The sequence below is a fragment of the Gigantopelta aegis genome, chromosome 12, assembly GCF_016097555.1.
Source record: "Gigantopelta aegis isolate Gae_Host chromosome 12, Gae_host_genome, whole genome shotgun sequence".
NCBI lineage: Eukaryota > Metazoa > Mollusca > Gastropoda > Neomphalida > Peltospiridae > Gigantopelta > Gigantopelta aegis.
The window spans coordinates 41,395,733-41,418,278 of record NC_054710.1 but is presented as its reverse complement, the minus strand read 5'-3'; the positions used below and the strand labels follow the sequence as shown (position 1 = coordinate 41,418,278).

Below are 22,546 nucleotides of genomic sequence, written 5' to 3'. Positions count from 1 at the left end.
AAATTAAGTCGGTTAAAAAAAAGAAAAGGACTACTTCCACAAATGCAATAACTGAATATTATTAATATATATGTAAAAGTCATTATTGAAGTTGTGAATTTCATTATCGTTAGTGTTGTGTCCTGGTTTTGTTGCCTAGGTAGGTTTACTCTCTAGAGTTGTATATAGAAATTTCATTTAAACTGCAAGAAGAAAGAAATCTTTTATTTAACGACGCACTCAACATATTTTGTTTACGGTTATGGGCTTCATGGGCTGTTCTTTTTGATTAGCAGCAGTGGTTCTTTTATATGCACCATCCCACATACAGGGTAGTACATACCACGGTCTTTGATATACTGTAATTCCTTCACAGCTACAGTTTAAGGGAAGCTTCTTTGACCGGGGTTTCTGCCAGAGGGTAAAACGGGTATGGCGCCATACCCAAATTCTTTAGCAGAATTTTTTTAAAGTTAACCTTTTGAAAAAATTACTGACCCTTATCATTATTGTATGATTATCTTAACCCTAACCCTAAACCTAACCCATTTTTTTTCTGGGGGAGCTCCCCCCCCCCCCCCATACACATACCTCCTATCGACCATAACCAAAAATTTCTTTCTGGCAGAAACATTGTTGACCCATTGAGAACAATAGCCCAGTGGTAAAGTGTTAGCTTCATGAGTGGTTGATCTAAGATCGATCGCCATCAGTGGGTCTGTTCTTGTCCTAGCCAGTGCACTACTGGTATATCAAAGGGATTTCCTCTATATGTCGAAATTACCAAATGTTTGACATCCAATAGTCAATGATTAATACATCAATTTGCTCTAGTGGTGTCGTTAAACAAAACAAACTTTAACATTGAGAAGCAAAAACATGAATTTGAACATCCTGACTACACAGGAAAATGGGTGCTTTGTGGCACTCCATGCATGAATATGATAGGCGGGGTCGACAGTTTACTCAGGTTGCCCTATAGACCCCTGGGCCTCCTGTTGTTCAGCTCTTCTTTTCTCTCTCCCGCCTCTTTCATCCATGCATGAATATGATAGGCGGGGTCGACAGTTTACTCAGGTTGCCCTATAGACCCCTGGGCCTCCTGTTGTTCAGCTCTTCTTTTCTCTCTCCCGCCTCTTTCATCCATGCATGAATATGATAGGCGGGGTCGACAGTTTACTCAGGTTGCCCTATAGACCCCTGGGCCTCCTGTTGTTCAGCTCTTCTTTTCTCTCTCCCGCCTCTTTCATCCATGCATGAATATGATGGGCGGGGTCGACAGTTTACTCAGGTTGCCCTATAGACCCCTGGGCCTCCTGTTGTTCAGCTCTTCTTTTCTCTCTCCCGCCTCTTTCATCCATGCATGAATATGATGGGCGGGGTCGACAGTTTACTCAGGTTGCCCTATAGACCCCTGGGCCTCCTGTTGTCCAGCTCTTCTTTTCTCTCTCCCGCCTCTTTCATCCATGCATGAATATGATGGACGGGGTCGACAGTTTACTCAGGTTGCCCTATAGACCCCTGGGCCTCCTGTTTTTCAGCTCTTCTTTTCTCTCTCCCGCCTCTTTCATCCATGCATGAATATGATAGGCGGGGTCGACAGTTTACTCAGGTTGCCCTATAGACCCCTGGGCCTCCTGTTGTTCAGCTCTTCTTTTCTCTCTCCCACCTCTTTCATGTTCTTGCGGCGGGATGTAGCCCAGTGGTAAAAATTTGCTTGATGCACGGTCTGTCTGGAATCGGTCCCCGTTGGTGGGTCTGTTAGGCTATTTCTCGCTCCAGCCAGTGCACCATGACTAGTATATCAAAGGCAGTGGTATGTGTTATCCTGTCTGTGGGATGGTGCATATAAAAGATCCCTTGGTGTTAATTAACCGAAAAGAGTAGCCCATGAAGTGACGACAGCAGGTTTTCCTCTCTCAATATCTGTGTGGTCCTTAACCATATGTCCAACGCCATATAATGGCAAATAAAATGTGTTGAGTGCGTCGTTAAATAAAACATTTCCTTCCTTCCTTTCATCTTCTTAAGTGTACAGGGTGTCAACTGCTCCACCACCCCCAACTTTCTTGCTGGAACAAATCTTTCCATTCTGGCAAAAACAACGGAGAGACATTCAAGTACATGTATACAAGCTGGTATTTCCATCATTCTACTCAAAATATTAGTTGTAATCTATATATATATAAATGTATCATTATATAGTGATCATTTGGAACCCTAGCTGTTTAGTAGTAATGCAAATGAACTTGTATAAACACCGTTGTTCAGCAGGGGTTCAGAAAGTGCTCGCCAAATGCGGACGAGTTAAAAAATGCAACTTACCAGTAAGTTCTTTTAGGTACATGTGCATTATCTAGACTAGTCAGTTTTGCCAATTTCTCTATATGGAGAGATTTTATACATTTTTATCTTTACTCAGTTCAACATTCCATCTTGAATGTCACGTCCTGGCTCAAAGTTTGAGGTGGTTATTTTAATCATTTAATACAACCAGTCATCATTATACCTTTTATTTATACTTGGAACATTGAGAAGAAGGAGAATTAAAAAGGATTTTTATTTCTGAAAAATAGTTTTTAAATAAAACTAACTTTTATTGTCAAATCAGCCAGGACGTGACATTATATATTTTGAAAAATAATTTAAAGTTGCAAATGAACCCACTACACGTGGATTACAACTAATTTTGAGAGTAGAATGATGGAAATATATGGGGAAAATGTCAGGTTAGCCTATTTTCCCCGAATATCTATATCAATTTTGCCTGAATTTTAGAATAAATGCAAAAATAGGTTTTCATTAAAAAACAATTCATGAACAATTAAATTCCTGTAGGTTGAATTATCTGACAACATAGTGCACATCTTACACTAACCAAATAGTGAACAAAAATTGCTCTTCATGGCACAAATACCATACAATTGCCCATATATATAAATTATTTGTTTGTTTATAGGTGGAGACAGCAGCCCTACCGGTATGAATGGTGACCTTGACGATGGACCCCAGTTGTGGATTCATACACCAGAAGATGAAGACAAGTAAGTACTTTCCTGAAAAAGACATCTTGCGCACACACACACACACACACACACACACACAAGAGAGAGACCTCTTGCAGACACACCTATTTAATCTTACTATAGTGATAAAAACATTTTCAAATTGTGTGTTAAATTTATCTTGTATCACACATATGTGTGATCTATACCTGAACTTGTAAATGGGAATTTCCCTTTTTATTTTTACTGGCGTTTGCTCCTTTTTCTTACTGACGTCATGTCTGATTTACAAATTACATCAAATTATATTTGAAACATTACACGAGATTGCAGCAGAGTATGATTCTTAATATTAAGTAAATCTACGAAATGAGGATTTATTAATATAGATTTAAGAAAGTGTAGTTATGATGTTAAATTAAAAAACGTTTTTGTACAAAAATTAAAGAAGGTATTTAATAAATGCAGAACTTCGCATATGTTGTTTTCACTTCCTATTTATTGCACTTGTTTATTTTACGCAAGAACATACCACTTGACAACTACACAGTCTCTTATATATTCTGGCGCTATATAGATATATAAACTCGTGCAATAAAGAGGAAGGAAAAACAATGTACGTGAAGTTCTGTATATATATATCTCCAGCATACGTTGGAGATTAGTGTTGGGACTTGTGATGCAGAGCTCAAACTTAATGATGACATGGACAACAATTGCTGTTGTGATATGAATTGTGATAGGTTAGGGTATTTCGAATGCCTGGTTTATGCCACTGGATAAACATTTTTGCACTAATCATTTGAGGAGATAATTTTTGTTACGTTTATTTTTTACAGAAAAGTTCTGGTTTGAGAGCATTTTGCCTGCAGCATAAATATCTTGAAATTTTTGTAGATAACAAATTCTGAAATATCCAATAAAATAAATACAGCCAAAATTGATTGCTCTGTGACATACAAGTTCATATGAAGACTATTCAATAAAAAAAATTAAAATGGCAGCCGGCAAAAAATTACATCTTTTTGTTGTATGAGTTCTCACCAAAGTCAATATACATGTATGCTAGTGAAATGGTTTCAGTCTATAAGTGGAATCTGTAATGGGTATTTTTCAGGATTTGTAGCTGGATAAAATATGGAGAAATGTTAAAGAGACAGTCCTGAGTTTGCTGCATTGTAAAATGTTTCCGATTAATAAAATATTTCTACGACTAAATTACATGTTAAATATATCTTTTTGGTTAGAATATCATTGTCTATATATTCAATGTGTTTCTGGTCATATTAATATTTGTAAGAAGCCCAAACTGGATTTTGTCTTCAAATATTTTTGTACGTATGAAAAAACAATATTTTAGGAAATAAAATGATATTTAACCCAGTACAAATATTAGAACAATCAGAAACACATTTGATATACAGCCAGTAATACTTTATGCAGAAAAATATATTTGATATGTAATTTCAGTCATCAAAAAGTGTCTTGTTAATCGAAATCATCTTAAAAATTGCAGCAAACTCCAGAATGTCCCTTTAACAGTAATTAATAGTAGGAGAGTAGTAATTGTAAGTTGAAGTTCAAAAGGGTAAAAGAGAAACAACCATTTGTAAAATATAACATTAAACAAATCCCATTAGAGATGGACCTCCGAATATTGCGGGAATGATCGTTTCGTTCACGTGTTGTTTACGCAAATCTAATTTAGCGTAACCTATTTTCCGTTTGTGCATTAAATTTAGCATATTATTTACATGGACATATCGGGTTACAAAAAAAAGAAAATGGCTTACCTGAATTTATTTTTACATAACCCATTGCAAAATAACATCCCATTGGTCCACACGTAGCAACGGAAGTTTGTTTAATTCTCGATGAACGTAAAAATTTACATCGTCAGGGAACGTCATATCTGATGACATCATTTTATATGGGCAGGTTGTCTTATTGAGCATTATTTTTTATGGACCAAAAATAATTCAAAATAAAGTTTGAAGTTTTAGTGTTATTATTGGCAAGTATGATTTAAATTTAATTATAAGTATTGTCTGTTATTTCTTCTATGTTCATCTGGGTATGAACAAAACAAATCATCTGCAAACGTATATGAGACAGGCTTTGCCAATTCACAGTTTGTGGATGATTTATTGTTTGTTCATACCCCGATGAACGTAAAAGAAATAACAGACGATCGTTGATTATACCAAAACAATGGTGCATGAATGTCCTATCACTGACTTTAATAAACGAATGATTAAAGAAAAAACTGATTACAGTACACTGATATCAACAGGGGACAATATTTCCAAACCTTAGGTAACCAAAACTTAGTTTGCATGATTTTAAAATTATTTTTACTAGGTAACCGAGAGGCAGTTAGCATTAATTTAAAGTTGCTTAACTGTCACGCAAACAGAACAATGGTACACATGAAATATTGTGTTCTGAATTAAGGTATTTCTTCCTGTATTTGTTTTATTATTATTATTATTATGATGATGATGATGTTGTTATTATTATTATTATTATTTATATTTTTTTGACCTGTTCTTTAGTGTAAATGATGAAGCCGAGAAGAAGAGGATGCATAATGTCTGGGAGCGACGTCGGAAAGATAAGATCAAACGTTGGGTATCCCACATTGCAACGCTGCTTCCTCCTGTCATCCAGTTCCAATCCAAACGTGATGTATGTCAGATCTCTCACCTAACAAATTCCATTCATGTTACTATAAAACTTTGTGAGTGTAGTACTTTATTATCCACATAGCAATTATGAATAACAGCCATTGAGATATTTGTCATGAGTCTGATGAGATGTACAGATGTAAGTCAAATACTTAAATTTATATGTATATGTACACACACAGTAAATATTTACTCTCTTTTATTTTAACAATAAAACAGAGGAGTAATTTAAAACCAAATAAAACATACATGTTTTATTGCAGAAAGAATTATACGTTGTTGTTTGTCCAATGTGGAAAGAATTAAGTGGTACATGTATATGCCACTGAAATATAATAATTATGAAGTTGTTGTATAACTTACAACTACAGTAAGCTACTTTAAAAACAAAAGCATACATGTGTTTAGGGGGAAAGATAATGTTTTGCCTCAGAATGAATCATCATTTTGAAAAATTCTTACCTTGTTAAATATTAAAGTCATGATCTCTGAGGTGGAAAACAAACACCTGAAAAAGACCGAAAGACTGAAAATAATCAAACCCTCCAGAAAACCCCAACCTGTTAAAAAATATGTAGCAGATGTTTTTTCTCCCATCCCTAGCCATGCAAGACAGACCCATTCCAAGACGTCAGCCCATGCGGAATAAATCTGTCTTGCATGGGCTGTGACATCATTAAATTTAACATTGGGATTATTACGGCATTGGTAATATATGACGACATATCAATGCGAGTTGGATAGGTTTAGATAGATATTTTGTTAGTAAAACCTTCAATATAAAAGCTATCGTGTTAATTTGTAGTGTTAAATTACATTTAACACATGAAACAGATGCGGCAAATATGATAGTGTAGTTTATTTATGATAAAACGATCAAATAAAGAAGTTACTTTTTCAGCCATCTTTGTTCATGTAAAATAATAGGTTATTTATCAAATGGATGGGAGAGGAAAACTCTCACCATATGCGGTCATGTGGGATAGAAAAAGTACACCCTCAGTGGTGGAAATTTCGACCCTGGGACTCTGCAAGTCTCGTTCTGGGTTGAAATTTAATTTCCACCACCGAGGGTGTACTTTTTCTATCCCATGTGATTGCATATGATGGAGTCTATTAATCCTACCTACATGGATTACAGCCATTCATGTTCAAAAGTGACAGATGTATGGCTTCTATTTAATGCCTGACTTAACCAGGCCCTACCTGACAAACACTCTTTCACTTGTTGGTTTCTCTTTAGAAATCACAGTACAAATATTTTTGATAAATAACTACAAATTAATTGATCCTGGACAAAATATTTAGAAAAACAGCACTTGCAAATAATACCAAATGTTTACCTTTTTTTGCATTTAAATTAGTTATATAGGCAGCTGACAATATCTTTTGAAAGCGAAACTACTCAGATTTATTACAAGTGTATCTAAATTTATATTTTGAATTAGTAAAACAGTAATGGAAAATTGCCATATTATGCAGAATTCTGGGATTTCTTTGTTCCAAATTTACGATATGGTTTCGGTTGATGCTTTGCATACATGTATTCTGAATGGGGGCCACCAGTTTAGACCATTTCGCAACCTAAATCCTAAGACCAATCTTGGAACCCAACAACCAATAGTAAAATTTCTTGATTTTTTTTACGTAACCCACTTTCGTCTACATGTATAGTAAAAGATATTAGATGGAAAATAGTACCAGTAATTTAAATACAGGAAAGTAACAGTATCAGGTACCAAGCATTCTACTTTTTATTTGATTGTTTTTGTCACAGAGCACACTGGAGATCATGGAGAAGGCCTCAGTTTACATTCAGGAGATGCAGGACAAGAATGAAAAGCTGCTAATGGACAAGGGTGGAGCACAAGGTATTTTGTCGTTCTCCTTTTGCGTAAATTAAAACCATCTAATACAGGTCCTAATAATCCTGCCGAAAATCAGCTTAAGTCGCCGAGTTATTAGCAGTAGTAATAAGTCGAAGTTGCCATAAAATTTTGGACCTAATCCGACTTCAAAAATGAAATCACACTACAGACGTCAAGATTCCGACTTGTTTATTGTCCTAGCTCAATCGCCGAATGTCAGTGTTTTTTTGTTGGCGCCAAACTGTATCCTCGAGTAATTGTGAACCTGCCTATTAACGGTAAATGGTTTCTGCACACGCTCATTGTAATGCACAATTGATTTGATGAAATGCTTTACATTGTTCAATTTATTATCAAAATCAACCAACAAATGTTATATGTATGCCAGTTTCCGCTGTGAAGAGATTAAATACATGTCATCGTCTAATGTTGACATTCTTCAGATACACCTGTAACCGGGCTATTGTTTCTCAAAGTGACGCGTGTCGCGCAGTGTGCTGTGACAAGCCAAGCGTTGTTAATGCTCGGCCATATTAATTTCAGTAATGCCAGAAAATATTAATTGATACTTTAATTTTAACATAATGGCACATTATCAACTACTTAATAATCTTACGTTTTTAATGAAACTTACAAATGCTTTGTTTAAACTTTATTACTGGAAGTAGTATTTTTTTATCGAAATATGATTAGAACTGAGTGCAAAATTCAGAATTTTTCCGATTGAACACTGAAACTGGCGAAACATTATGAAATGTACCAATAAATGTTCGCTTCGCCAATTTTTATCAAACTTCACCCCTTTCTTCTGGAATATTGCTTTTTTTGTTGTTTGTGACAAAATATCATGAATTACATGTAGTTCACAACTAATATTCTGTTATTAATCCCCTACTGGTTAAAGCGGAGGAGACTATAACATTCGTCCCTGTCTGTCTGCCAAACTGCCTATAGTTTACTGGACGCTTTTTCAACAATGCTTGAAGATATTGATGTGAAATTTTGTGTATAACTTTATCAAGTAATGTTACAGATCTATCAAGTTTGACTTATGTTTTGATAGTAATTGCTCTTGGACTTGGATATAAGAACATTTGTTGGGCCATGTAAGGGATATGTATTGCTTTAGCAGTACTTTCAGAATGCTGTATTTTCCAATAAGGAACAAAATTCTTGCATGTCCTGGAAATCCTGGAATGTCCTTGAATTTTGTGATTTTAAAATCCAAGCCTAGAATGTCCTGGAAAAAGCATTAAATTTTATTGTGTCCTAGAAATGTCCTTTACATTTAGGCTAGAAATTTGGTGGTTTATTTTTGGGGGCATATTTACTTTTGTTGTCGTCATAAGCTGTCTAAATTCACACAACAATTTTGTTTTAAAAACATTCATTGATTGACCATTTCACGTCTGGGAAAAAAAATGTACTGGAAGGGTTCTGGAACTATTTATCCAGTATCAGTAGTCTACCAACTTTATTTTATCTTAGAAGCCATTTTTCTCCTTCGTCCTCCTAAGAATATGGTATCAGCTTTAACCCCAGCCTGCCCTAATTTTTTAATATCATTATATTGACTCAGTAATAGTTCAGTGTGTGCTATTCAAAACCTGTTGACATCATTATGTCCAATCTTTATCAGTGAACACAGATCACTGTAGTTTTTGAAGAGAGTGATTTATCATAAATTTGCCTAATATTTTCAAACGGAAGGATTGTATGTTAACCCTTATAAGGCTGCATTGTTTTTAGAATTTTTCAAGAATTTGACCTATCATATGTTTTAGATGATATCTCTCTTAATTGTTGGCATATTGAAATGAAATTATACACACATATTCTGTAATGGATTGGCTAAACACCTAATAGCTATAGTTTTAATATGTTGAGGTGACATTAAAAACAGTTAATATTAAAAAAAATGTTTAAAAGTCAGTAGGAACTTGAAATGATTCCAAATTCTTTACAAATTGCGTGGATTTATTTAGTAGTCCTTGCTATCTTCAACCACTTCTTATTTAGTCTCTCACTGTTATCTTTACTATTTAGTAGTCATTGCTATTTTCAACCACTTCATATTTAGTCTCTCAATGTTATCTTTACTATTTAGTCTCTCACTGTTATCTTTACTATTTAGCAAGCTTGCTTTCTTTTCAGTGGATGAAATAAAAAAGTTGAGAAAAGAGCTTGAGGATGTCAAAAGCCAGCGAGATAAATATGCTGATATGTTGAAGCATGCAGGTAAAATAATGGGAAAAATGAGTTGTGGGAATTTATTAATTGGTGTTTAATATAATTTTATTGTTGACATGTCGAAAATTGTCCTAATTACAAGAAACACCTACTGTGCAGTCATCTGGAATTTAACGACATAGTTTCTTTATTGAATGTAGGGAAGGATGTAACCCAGTGCTAAAACGCACACTTGATGTGCGATTGGTCTAGGATCGATCCCTGTCGGTGGGCCCATTGGGATATTTCTCATTCCAGCCAGTGCACCACAACTGGTATATCAAAGGCCGTGGTATGTGCTATCCTGTATGTGGGATGGTGCATATAAAAGATACCTTGCTATAAATGGAAAAATGTAGCGAGTTTCCTTTCTAAGACTATATGTAAAAATTACCAGTTGTTTGACATCCAATAGCCGATAATTAATAAATTAATGTGCTCTAGTGGTGTCGTTAAACAAAACAAACTTTAACTTTTTATTGAATGTAGTGTCAAATAAGAGCACTTGCTACTAAGGGGAAAATGTGGTTTATTTTAGTGGTTTCTGATACTTGTCATAATACCATTATGTAGTCAGTGGTTGTTATTTATAACAACTAAAAAATGTCACAAAAGTACATGTACATGTCATACAGTCGTTTTTTAAACTTTGATTAATGGCATTAGTTACTTTTTTTTTAGAAAGTGTCCATTTTCAAAATCGTTTAATAATAACATGGTGCAAAACAACTCAAACACAAAATAAATTCTGCTATATTTCCTCGCTGATTTTTTATAACTGGTTGATAGAGGCTTCTTTTGTCAATAAAATATATGATGCCTGTATGTACTGGCCTCTGTGTGAAACTACATTTTAAGAATTCCTTATCAATAAGAGTACATGTATGGCAGCAGCAAAATGTTTAGGGAAGGAAGGAAATGTTTCATTTAACGTCACACTCAACACATTTTATTTACGGTTATATGGTGTCTGACATATGGTTATGGACCACACAGATATTGAGAGAGGAAACCCACTGTCTCCACTCCATGGGCTACTCTATTTTGATTAGCAGCAAGGGATCTTTTATATGCACCATCCCACAGACAGGATAGTACATACCACAGCCTTTGTTCATCAGTTGTGGAGCACAAGGCGAGCACTAAGATTTTTAGGGATATGCAGTATTATTTGTATACCAGTTTATTATAATTCAAAGGGTAACTAATACATATTATGATACAACCAAACTACCAAACCACTCAGTAATTTCCATATTTCAAATTTGTATCGGTCGGAAACCCAAATCTATTGGATTCAACTGGTTTTCTTAACTTGTGTTCAATAACAGTATGGTAAAAGGAAGGGCCTGACATTTAGGGGATAATATCACTATCTTTCCTTGTTAACTATAAGGATATATCACAAATTTTTATAAATCCTTGTAGTTAACAAAGAAACATAGTGATATTATCCCTATTCTAATACTACACCTATCTGTAAAACATTTTATTGTGTTTTTATTAAAGAAATACCACAAATGTTTAAAACCTAATTATCTATTCTCCTTACTTATGATATTCAATGAAAACGCTTATAGTAAGTAAAATAATGAAGTAAAAAATTTTTCTTTCCTTTGAAAGTTTTATTAGAATGAGCATTAGTACCCTGAAGTAATTAATCAATTCTCGCTTGATGCACAGTCGGTTTGGGATTGATCCCCGTCAGTGGACCCATTGGGCTATTTCTCGCTCCAGCCAGTGCACCATGAATGGTATATCAAAGGCTGTGGTATGTGCTGTGCTGTCCTGTCTATGGGATGGTGCATATAAAAGATCCATTGCTGCTAATCGAGAAGAGTAGCACATGAAGTGGCGACAGCGGGTTTCCTATCTCAATATCTATGTGGTCCTTAACCGTATGTCAGACGCCATATAACCGTGAATAAAATGTGTTGGAATGTGTCATTAAATAAAACATTTCCTTTTTTAATTTATGAATTTGATATTTTAAATAATAAACTTCACGTAATGTTTTATTTTATTACATGTCTGCCTTAAAATTGGCTGACGGTGTTGTAAATAATATATAGTGATTTGTATCAAGTTACAGAGAATCCATATTGTGGTATAGCGTTCAAGCGCAAAACGCGATATAAAGTCATTATTGTATGTCAGTAAGGGCTAATCGTAAGCCTGCTGATTTGCTGCAAAACATGATTGATCCATATGAAATTGTATTGGGTAAATCCCGTGTTTTTTTTTTTATCAAAACGCGATATACGCCAATTTAAAAAATCACTTTTACTGAAAATGATAAATGGATATATCACATTTTGCACCTAAACTCTTCATATACAAAACTTCTAATAATACCCATCCTAACACAGTTTTTGTGTCTTTCTCTAGACCAAGTTGTGAAATAAGTTATAAGAATATATTAGACAGCAAAAAGCAGTATTAATAATGTAGTGGTGTTGAACAAAAATTCCGTTCCTTTCTTTTCCTTTCAAACTTTATAATTGAATTTATTTTCTGTTTACATAGAATACACTATGGAACACCTTTCTTCAATTCATTAAATACAAATTTTTAAAAGTGTTTAAATTTCTTTAAATTAGTACATATATGCCACATATTAAAACATTTGTATTTTTCCAGGAATTTCTCTGCTGGAAGATCCTTCTCATTGGAAATACTCAAGAAATCAAAACAAGCCCGACAGCACAGCTACGACACTAGATTGTGAATCCAGCAGCCCTTACCTTTCTAATGGAACTACAGTTGTTGCTGACAGTTCATCCTCAAAAGATGAAGAAACCCACTACAAGACAAAGTCTAGAAGAAAAAATCTGGTCAGCTCCCATCTTGAAGCTAAATCAAACAGTCTCCAGCACTCTAACCACTCGCCGGCCCAGGGAATGTCAGGGTCTATGTTGGCTCCAAACTTCATTGCTAACAGTGGTATGCCCATGATGAACTCCATCTTTGGAGGATTGGGACAGCAGGTCATTGCCAATCAGAACCTTTTGATGAATCCAGCTTTCCAGAATGCGTCTATCATGCAAGGCATGCCGAATACAGGAGCGCAAGGTGGTGTCATAATGCATTCAGGACAGGGCATGTTTGCCGACAAGGCTGGCGCGGTGAACAATTTAGGCTTACTTCAGCTGGCCATGCAGGATGCAGGAATAACGCCGACTGCTCCGTCGGATGGGTCTCACCATACAAGTCCCGTAGAGTCGAGTTCTTCAGGCGATGTAACCCAGACTTCCCATTCTGCATCATCCACAGAAATGTCGAGAAGTATATCTGTGATGCATGATGAACACACGACCTCTGCCTTGCAGACTCTGGCCTCTGTTGCGTCGAACACCCAGAATGCCACAGTCGGTACGGCAGTTCCGCCAGCATCAACTGCCGCGACGGTGACACTGGCACAGAACAGCTTGGGCGTGACTAGCACGACGTCCAGCGTTAACTCCATCATGTCGCTGGGACCTCCAGGTTACACGCAGATCATGCAGGCAGGCGGCATGATGATGAACGTGCCAGTCATGCCGGGCCAGCAGCAGAACACTTTTAACATGCTGCCAAATGGAGCTATGGGCAACCTTGTACTTAACCAGCACGGCCAGATTATAATGCTTAATGATCAAGGGATACCAGTTATGGCTGGAATTCCAAACTACCAGGCTGCTGAGGAGCAGCTGTCGAAAACGAATACAGAGAAGTCAAAGTCATCTAAGAAACAGAAGACAGGTGTCTCTGGTGGGTCCCAGCAGAATTTAGCAGATCTTCAGGATTCAGCAGCCAGTCACCCACCTTCTGTCAGTTGTCCATCCTTAGTCCAAGGTCAGCCACCAGGTCTAGGTCAAGGTCAAAGTCAGCAGATGGTGCCGGGTTTGCAACAGATGCACCACGGTCAAGGACAAGTGGCGGGGAATTTGACAGGTCAGCTAGCTCAAGCTGGTGGACTTGGTCAGCAGAATCAGATTTCTGGTTTCCCTCAGCAAATGAATTTGATGCAGGGAAGTGGATTTCAGTCAATCCCAATGCAAGGACAACCACAGGTACCGGTATGTAGCAGTGTACAATGTTTTCTGACAGAGAAAGATATATTTTTGACAAGTTGTTTTTCTAATTTTAATTTTTTAAATTTTATTATTTTGTTTTTTAAACGAATTTGGGAATCCAAGTTCCATAAAAGTATTTATGTAAATAAAAATCACAAGGATCAAATTAGATTGCTGTAACATCAGTCTTTAAAAACATAAAAACAAGCATCTAGTCCAACATCCAACGTTCAAGTGATATATGTTTTAATATTTTGTGGACAACACATAAAAAAGTGATTCAGGTAGAATATGGGGAAAAAACACTGGTTTCAATGATGTATTTCATTTTAATAACTAAAACCAGATTTTTATTCAATTCGTTTCAAGATGGGTGTGAATTAAAAAATATATATATATTTGTGATATTTCCAGGATATTCAAAATACATTTACTGTATATTGAAGTGGACGGGGTCAACGGACAATGGGGGGGTGGGCCTTTATCGTCAGGGTGGGCTCAGGTGCACATCTAAGATTTATTTTATAATGACCAAATGGACAGACTAATAGAATCTATCACCGTTGTGAGGTATAGATACGGCAATTCCAACCCGAAGGACAAAATGTTTTTTGTGATGGCCATGGTTTGCCGAGGCCTTACAAAAACATTTTGTCCCGAGGGTTGGAATTGCCTTATCTATACCTCACAACGGTGATTGATTATTTTTCCTGCCCATTTAATTAATTTTGTAAGCTACGTACTGTTTGTTTATTGTAGAACGATTCGTAAACATTTCACCTACAACAAGGTTCTCACAGGCTTGAAAAGGCCTTGAATTTGAGGTGCAGTCTTGAAAAGGTCTTGAAACTGAAAATTGCCTTGAAAAGGTCTTGAAACTGAAAATTGCCTTGAAAAGGCCTTGAATATTGTAGTTTGGCCTTAAAAATCCCTTGAATTTAGCAGATAATCATATGTAGTGAATTATATATTTTAATAAACTTATTATTAATATTATTTGATATATTTAAAAAAAAAAATCCACAAATAAACAGTTTTTAGCTATGGAAAATTACTTTAAAATCAATGACGAAATTGTTTTGCACGGTATGCAATAAAGAGTTATTTCCCTTTGACAGTCAGTAATTTCCGTGCCGTATCATGCCGAAAGTGTATGCAATTGGTGGCAATGTATTTTTACAACAACATGTACATGTAACTTTTTTGACAGGGTTTGCACGCATCCTAGAAAACCCTGGAATGTGCTAAATTTTATTTTCATCCTGGAAACTGCTTAAAGCTCCTGGAAAAATGAATTAACCCCTTGGAAAGTCCTGGAATTTGTTTGTTTTGTTGGTTTTTTTTTTTTTTTTTTTTTTTTTCATTTAATAATATTATTTGGAAAATATATTTATAAAGAATTGCTTTTGATGTCTGCTTTCCAAACTATATCCTTCACACAACAGTAATTATAAGAGGTCGACTGCCAGTAGGTCAGGTCAAAGGGCTTTACGTGCACATTCAGAGGAAGCTGTTGTAGCGCACATGACTGATTGGTCAACTGTTAAAATATATACACAGTAAGAAGGCGTGGACATAAATGAACACAACTTGTGATTGGTTGAATAAATTATGTAACTGTCAGCAGTCTTGTTTCTGACGTTTGTGAGTTAGTAACTACTGTCAAAGATAAATAATTTAGTAGATAGCTGTAACCAGCGCTTTCCAACATGGTATCCACATGTCAAGACATGTCAATGACATGACCAATTAACTAAATAAACAATCATTTTATGGGTTAGTTTTGAGTGTTTGTGATATAAATTGGTGGTAACAAAGAGTCTACTTCAGTAGATTATTTTTGTGCTGTCAATGAATAATGTGACTGACATTTAGTTACTCACGGAAACGGGTACCGGTATATATATATAATTCCGGTAAATTTCTTATTTGAAACACATGTCACTAATGAGTTATGATTTATGTAATTTTATCATTAGGTACTTTTTAAAACCACAAATAAATAATGATTTAAAGTACATGTACATGTACTAGAGCACTGACCTATAAACGTAATACCGTAAATGTATTAATTAATGTTTAGATGTTTTGTGACTTCTTTTTTAAAAATAATAGATCTGGATAATACCGGTATTTAAACATTACTCTTTTTTTTTTCTTCATAGTTTTGGTTAGAAGATTGAGGGGTTTTTTTAATGTTAAAAAATTGGGATAATATAAAGTAAACATAAAATTTTATTGATTTATTTTTATATAACAACACCCCAGTACATTGTTTATTGATTGTTTATTTGTAAGTGCATTACAAGTTTAAAAAAAAATATGTTGATGGATTATTATTCTATCAATGTTTTAGATCTCATTAATTTGGGCACAACTGGTTTTTTGTCTGTTAGAGCACTCTTAGATCTTATAGTTAATATATAGTAATGTTATTAACAGCTGGTAAAGACGTTGCTGAAATCCGTTTCAAGTTATATCAGTCAAATTAAGTTTATTATTGTAGTGGTATTGAAGTAAAATGTTTTTGAGGTTAGCATATAACATTGTTTATACTCAGTTTGGACTTGCTTGTTTTGGGCAGATATAGTTTTGAGGTTAGCATATAACATTGTTTATACTCAGTTTGGACTTGCTTGTTTTGGGCAGATATAGTTTTGAGGTTAGCATATAACATTGTTTATACTCAGTTTGGACTTGCTTGTTTTGGGCAGATATAGTTTTGAGGTTAGCATATAACATTGTTTATACTTAGTTTGGACTTGCTTGTTTTGGGCAGATATAGTTTTGAGGTTAGCATATAACATTGTTTATACTTAGTTTGGACTTGCTTGTTTTGGGCAGATATAGTTTTGAGGTTAGCATATAACATTGTTTATACTCAGTTTGGACTTGCTTGTTTTGGGCATATCTATTTTTGAGGTTAGCATGTAACATTGTTTATACTCAGTTTGGACTTGCTTGTTTTGGGCAGATATAGTTTTGAGGTTAGTATATAACATTGTTTATACTCAGTTTGGACTTGCTTGTTTTGGGCAGATATAGTTTGGAGGTTAGCATATAACATTGTTTATACTTAGTTTGGACTTGCTTGTTTTGGGCAGATATAGTTTTGAGGTTAGCATATAACATTGTTTATACTCAGTTTGGACTTGCTTGTTTTGGGCAGATATAGTTTTGAGGTTAGCATATAACATTGTTTATACTCAGTTTGGACTTGCTTGTTTTGGGCATATCTATTTTTGAGGTTAGCATGTAACATTGTTTATACTCAGTTTGGACTTGCTTGTTTTGGGCAGATATAGTTTTGAGGTTAGCATGTAACATTGTTTATACTCAGTTTGGACTTGCTTGTTTTGGGCAGATATAGTTTTGAGGTTAGCATATAACATTGTTTATACTCAGTTTGGACTTGCTTGTTTTGGGCATATCTATTTTTGAGGTTAGCATGTAACATTGTTTATACTCAGTTTGGACTTGCTTGTTTTGGGCAGATATAGTTTTGAGGTTAGCATGTAACATTGTTTATACTCAGTTTGGACTTGCTTGTTTTGGGCAGATATAGTTTTGAGGTTAGTATATAACATTGTTTATACTCAGTTTGGACTTGCTTGTTTTGGGCATGTATATTTTGGACACAGTGTTTATCGCCTCGACTTTGGTGCAATCAAAAAGCCCCATCTATATAAAGTTATATAATTCTGAATCGTGACCAAAATTAAATGGATCTTGACCAAAAATAACTGAATGCCTCAAACAATTTCCACATTGTGGTTAGAAATGTATTATGGCTATGGAGTGTTTTGCTGTAAGATCCAGCAGTGAGACACAGATGCATGCACATACACACACAGTCAAAAATATACTACAATATTTTTTTTATTTATGTATTTTTACAACTTTAGCATTCATGTGATATATCTAGATTAGGTGTAGCTTATGTTTGAGACATAACAACTACTGAATAAACAGTTTAATGGGGAGTCGTTAAAAAAAATCCTTTTCATTCAGACTCCTGGAAAAATGTCCAAAAAAAAAAAAAAAAAGTCCTGGAAAATGAATCAAAATGGTGCTTAAAAGTGCTGGAAAATGAAAATATTTTAAGTATATGAACCCTGAAGGAGCCTTGAAAAAAGTTTTTGTTGACTTGAAAAGGCCTTAAAAAGGCCTTGAATTTTAGTGATGAGTGGCTGTATGAATCATGTACAAACAATGAAAGTCATTTAATCATATGCTGAAAAATATAGTCCAACTTATGCAACGACATAAAAATGCAACAACTTAGCAATAAATATAAAGTTGAAAATATTAATTTGTTTAAATATTTTTTAAACAATGATACAATGTGAAATGGCAAATAGAATTTTAAAAACCATGAGATATGATGTTAATCGTCGTAAAACATGAGTTATGACATCACGCGTAAGTAGAAAAAGTCTAGCCCTCGGGTCAGACAGATTTATCTAGACATAGGTTCAGGGTTTTTCTAGCACCGTGCAATATCTGGATAACCCTGTCCAATGGGCAATAATACAATTTATTACCCCAGCGGTCACTCATAACAGGGAAAATATTTTCCATATTTTCTCAGTGAGAAATATTCTGCATTGGTCTAACGAACAATACTACCCCGGTATTGGACAATTTGACGCTTACAAACCAATGACTTTATTGGTACTAAATATGACGTCATCACAATTTGACAAACACACAAAATGACGTCATGTAGTTTAAAGAGTTTGCCTTTACGGGTCTCTGTTTTTGGTGTTAAATTCATAACAAAATGTCATTTTAATGCAGTTCATTACAGATTTGGAAGCAGAATAAAGAGAACTTGTGGTTTTTTAAATTATCTATGAACGTGATTAAATTACAACGTTATAGTAATTCTCAGAACAGTGCGTAAAGTGGTTTACATCGTTTCTATACAGGTTGTCCTTTGTGCATGTGTGTCGAAAATAAAGGCTTTTAGAGAAAAAATAGCTGAGCTAAAGCTCGTGACAACTGAAAATTATTTCACTCGGGACATAAATTTGATAATAACTGGTAACTCATTTATTATCCTCTATTTACAAATTACTCTACAGGCTAATTGCAATGCTTACTACATATACTTACTTTTTCTGACACTCAATAGCCGATGTGTATGTTTGTGGTGCGGTGTCGTTAAACATTCATTCATTCATTTGCTTTATGAAATTACAGAATGCATGCACTTATAGCCTCTTCTCCACTGTTATTTAGTTACAAAGCAGCCTGCTCTTTAAATAGTAGAAGCAATCATAAACAATGAAGATTGATGAACAATGCTTGTCATAGTTTTTGATGAATAAATAAATTAATTAAAGGCTCATTGCTTTTGAAAAAATATAGCATTGTTTTTTTTTCTATAACATTTGGACAGTTAATGCTCAAGTATTGACTTTGAAGGCTCAAATGTAAAAATGTGTTAGAAAATTATTTTGAATAATTAAATTTCCATTACATTCATTACAATTAAACGTGATCTTGTTGGTCCAGTCGTAGCAATGCAAGTTTATTCATTTCTCTTATGCATGTAAAAATAGCATTATCAGGGAATGTCATATCTGATGATGTCACTTGATACTGGCATTTTGTCTTAATGAGTGTTATTGTTTAGAACCAAGAAAATAATTCAAAATAAAACATGAACTTTTAGTGTTATTATTTGTAGGTATGTGACAAATTTAATTATAAATATTGTCTGTCATTTCTTTTACGGTCATCTGGGTATGAACCCCAAAAAAAAAATCTGTAAACTTATGTGTGAACGGCTTCGCTGATTCACAGAGTTTGCGGATGTTTTTTTTGGTTCACACCTCGATCGTAAAAGAAATAACAGACAGTTCTTAAAAGGTTTTTGCTGTAGTCAAAATACTCACGAGGATGCTCACCTGCTGCAGTTTTGAGCCTGTCTACAAAAATTGTAACAAATACAGCTGATGCAAAAAAAACTGCAATTCATGACACAACATGTGTCTTCATTAAGTTTGAGCCCTGCCTACCAGTCGTAGTTCAAAATCTACTGTTTTGCAATAAATATTCCTTTCGTTTCACTGCAATGAAACCTTTTTATAAATTTTTGTTGACAATTGGTGCTGATCAGTTTATAATTTGCTTTATTGAATTGTTTTCTGAAAAGTGTTCTGATTTTTGTTTTCAGGGTACGATATCAGGTGGTCAACAACAGCAGGTCAACCAGAACATGCTGCAGACTCTGATGCCAGGTATGGTTGGGCAGCAGCCACATGCGTCTGCCGCAGGTCCACAGATATCAGCTGGTCCTGTTTCTGCGGCCACCCAGGGAGTCGTTCCGGTCAGTCAGGCAGGGAACGGAAACCTGCTGGCCTTGAACACTGTGCCCAGTCAGCCGAATCAGCTCCCGACAGCACTGATACTTCCAAATGGCCAGATCATCCCCGTTGTGACAAACCCACAGCCTCTAGGGGGACAGCAGAATGCCATCAGTTCCAGTGTGCATATGGTTCCAGGGCAGGGTCCTCAGATACAGCTTCAACAGATGCCAGGGCAGGCTGGGCCTGGAGTCCTCATTGACCCTAACAATCCAATGAGTGCTCAAGTTGTTGTTGGACCTTCAGGGGTCCAGTTAGCTCCAAACCAGCAACAGTTTCAGCAGCAACAGCATAATCTACAACAACAGCAGCAGCAGCAGCTTCAGCAACAGATGGCGTTGATGCAGCAACAGATGAACATGAGTCTGATGATGACATCAACGGGAGCCCAGGGGACGCTGTCCTCTTCTACAACAACAGTAGCATCAACTAACTTAGCGACATCGTCGTCAACGCCAAGCTGTTCTGTTCAATCAAGTGTTATCCCAAAAGTTGGAAATTCGGCCAGTTTGAATAAATCTGGAACTAATTCTCAGAAAGCGGGTAAAAACCACCAGGCTGACTTGCTGGTAAATGAAAGTGATGTCATGAAGTCTGTTTCAGTGGCTGGAAAGAGTCATACTCTGTCACAGTCAGTGGATTCTGTAGGTTTGAGCACTGCTCCATTTGGACAGACAGGTATGGGTTCAACAGTTGGACTGTCTGCTTCAGGAATGAATCCGGCTATGTTGCAAAGTGGGGCTGTGTTAAATCCTGCTATGGGGCAAACAGGACCAGGTGTGAATGCCTCCATAGGACAGAATGGCACAATGTTTAACCAAGTTGTGGGACAGACTGGGGCAGCAATGAATCCAGTGTTGAGTCAGACAGCACCAGGTGTTAACCCTGCAATGGGGCAGAGTGGAGCCATTCTTCTAAACCTTCCTGTGAATGGTCAGCAGATGAATGTTCTTGTCGATCCTGTTACCATGCAAGTTCTGGGAACTTTGCCACCCCCTCAACAGCAGCAGCAACAGCCCACACCCTCTGTCCCTGCTCCTGCACCACCACCTACTCCTTCCAACATCCCTGCGACAACTCCCTTGCCAAAACGATCCAGTAAGAAGGGACACCGAGCAATCTGTCCTAAACCTAAGCCAGGTGCAGCAGCGGAAAAAGATTCTTCTGTGTCTGAAAATCTCCCCCAAAATGATGGAGCACAAACAAACTGGGAAGCACCGAACCCGTCTGGCACTGAGGCATCAGCAAGTGGAGCCAAAGAACAAGTGAGTTCAGGAGAGAACAATGACAATCTGACTAGCACTGACCCCACTGATATTCTGGCCAAAGCAGCTGAATCAATATTTCTAGCATCGGAGATTTCCCCGCCAAGTGGAAGTTTTTACAACCCAGCCAATGAAGACAATCCTCTGCATATTGACACAAGTGTGGGTGATGGGGAGGAGGATGTATTGGGTTCACCCAGTAAGAATGTCCATTCTGTACAGACCTCGGAAGCTGTCAAAGTGGCGGAGTTCGTGAAGAGTTCCACTGAATGTGTCACACAGCCTCTTCCGCACGTTTCAGTTGGCAGTGAGCTGCAAAAGGTAGGCATATATATATCAGGATTGTTTTCAGAGGGTACAATTTCGGACTCTTAAAACCTTTGACATTGATGGATATATTTTTTATAATTGTCAGATAAATGATGGTAAGAGAACTGCTGTTTAAAATTTGTAAAAAGGCATGAAATGCAGTGGACAGTTTCAAAACATTTGAAGCCCATAATATCCTATGGTCTGTTTTGTTTTTATTTTATACACACAAAATATTTCTTGGCAGTAAGACTTACCATATTGAAATGTTTACAACCAGAACTTGTGTTAAATTTCTGTGTGGAACAAGTAAGAGTAGTACACAACTTTCATTTTTGTTTTTTTAAATATAGTTTTTTGATAGCAACATACATGTAATTGGAATGATATGAAGTTAAATAGTGTGAACATAATATAGCAAAATCAATCTTTTTACATTTTGTCTCAATTTTAAAAATTGTTTTAACTCGTTCCGTCCCATTCTCGAATGTAAACAAGACTTGCAAAACTAACTAACAAGACTAACTAAGTCGAGCTGTTAACATTCACAGAGTTATCTATCTTGATTCTGTGAACACTAGAACATCGTTAAATAACAATTGAACACATTCATTGTATTTGTTTGACTGGTTTTCTTATTTAAGTTGTTACCACAATATCGAGAAGAAAATTAGAACTAGTCTAAATCTGTGCAAATGTTATTGATGACACAACATGCACATGGGTTACATTTTCTTGATATATCTTGACTTCTTGATACATTTTTTCTCGTTCC

General features: G+C 35.8%; 1 protein-coding gene across 2 annotated transcripts in view; it reads left to right on the top strand.

The window, feature by feature from the left end:
* The window catches only part of LOC121386670 (serine-rich adhesin for platelets-like), a 35,766-nt gene that overhangs the window by 6,241 nt on the left and 6,979 nt on the right, over window positions 1–22,546 (top strand). Inside the window, exons 2-7 of one of the 2 annotated variants that reach the window (XM_041517658.1) lie at window positions 2,939–3,023; window positions 5,540–5,672; window positions 7,449–7,542; window positions 9,694–9,777; window positions 12,409–13,820; window positions 20,008–21,783. In XM_041517658.1, the coding sequence (XP_041373592.1) occupies window positions 2,939–3,023; window positions 5,540–5,672; window positions 7,449–7,542; window positions 9,694–9,777; window positions 12,409–13,820; window positions 20,008–21,783 (3,584 nt within the window). Of the gene's footprint in view, window positions 1–2,938; window positions 3,024–5,539; window positions 5,673–7,448; window positions 7,543–9,693; window positions 9,778–12,408; window positions 13,827–20,007; window positions 21,784–22,546 lie in introns of both variants that reach the window. The other variant, XM_041517657.1, reaches the window with a different exon arrangement.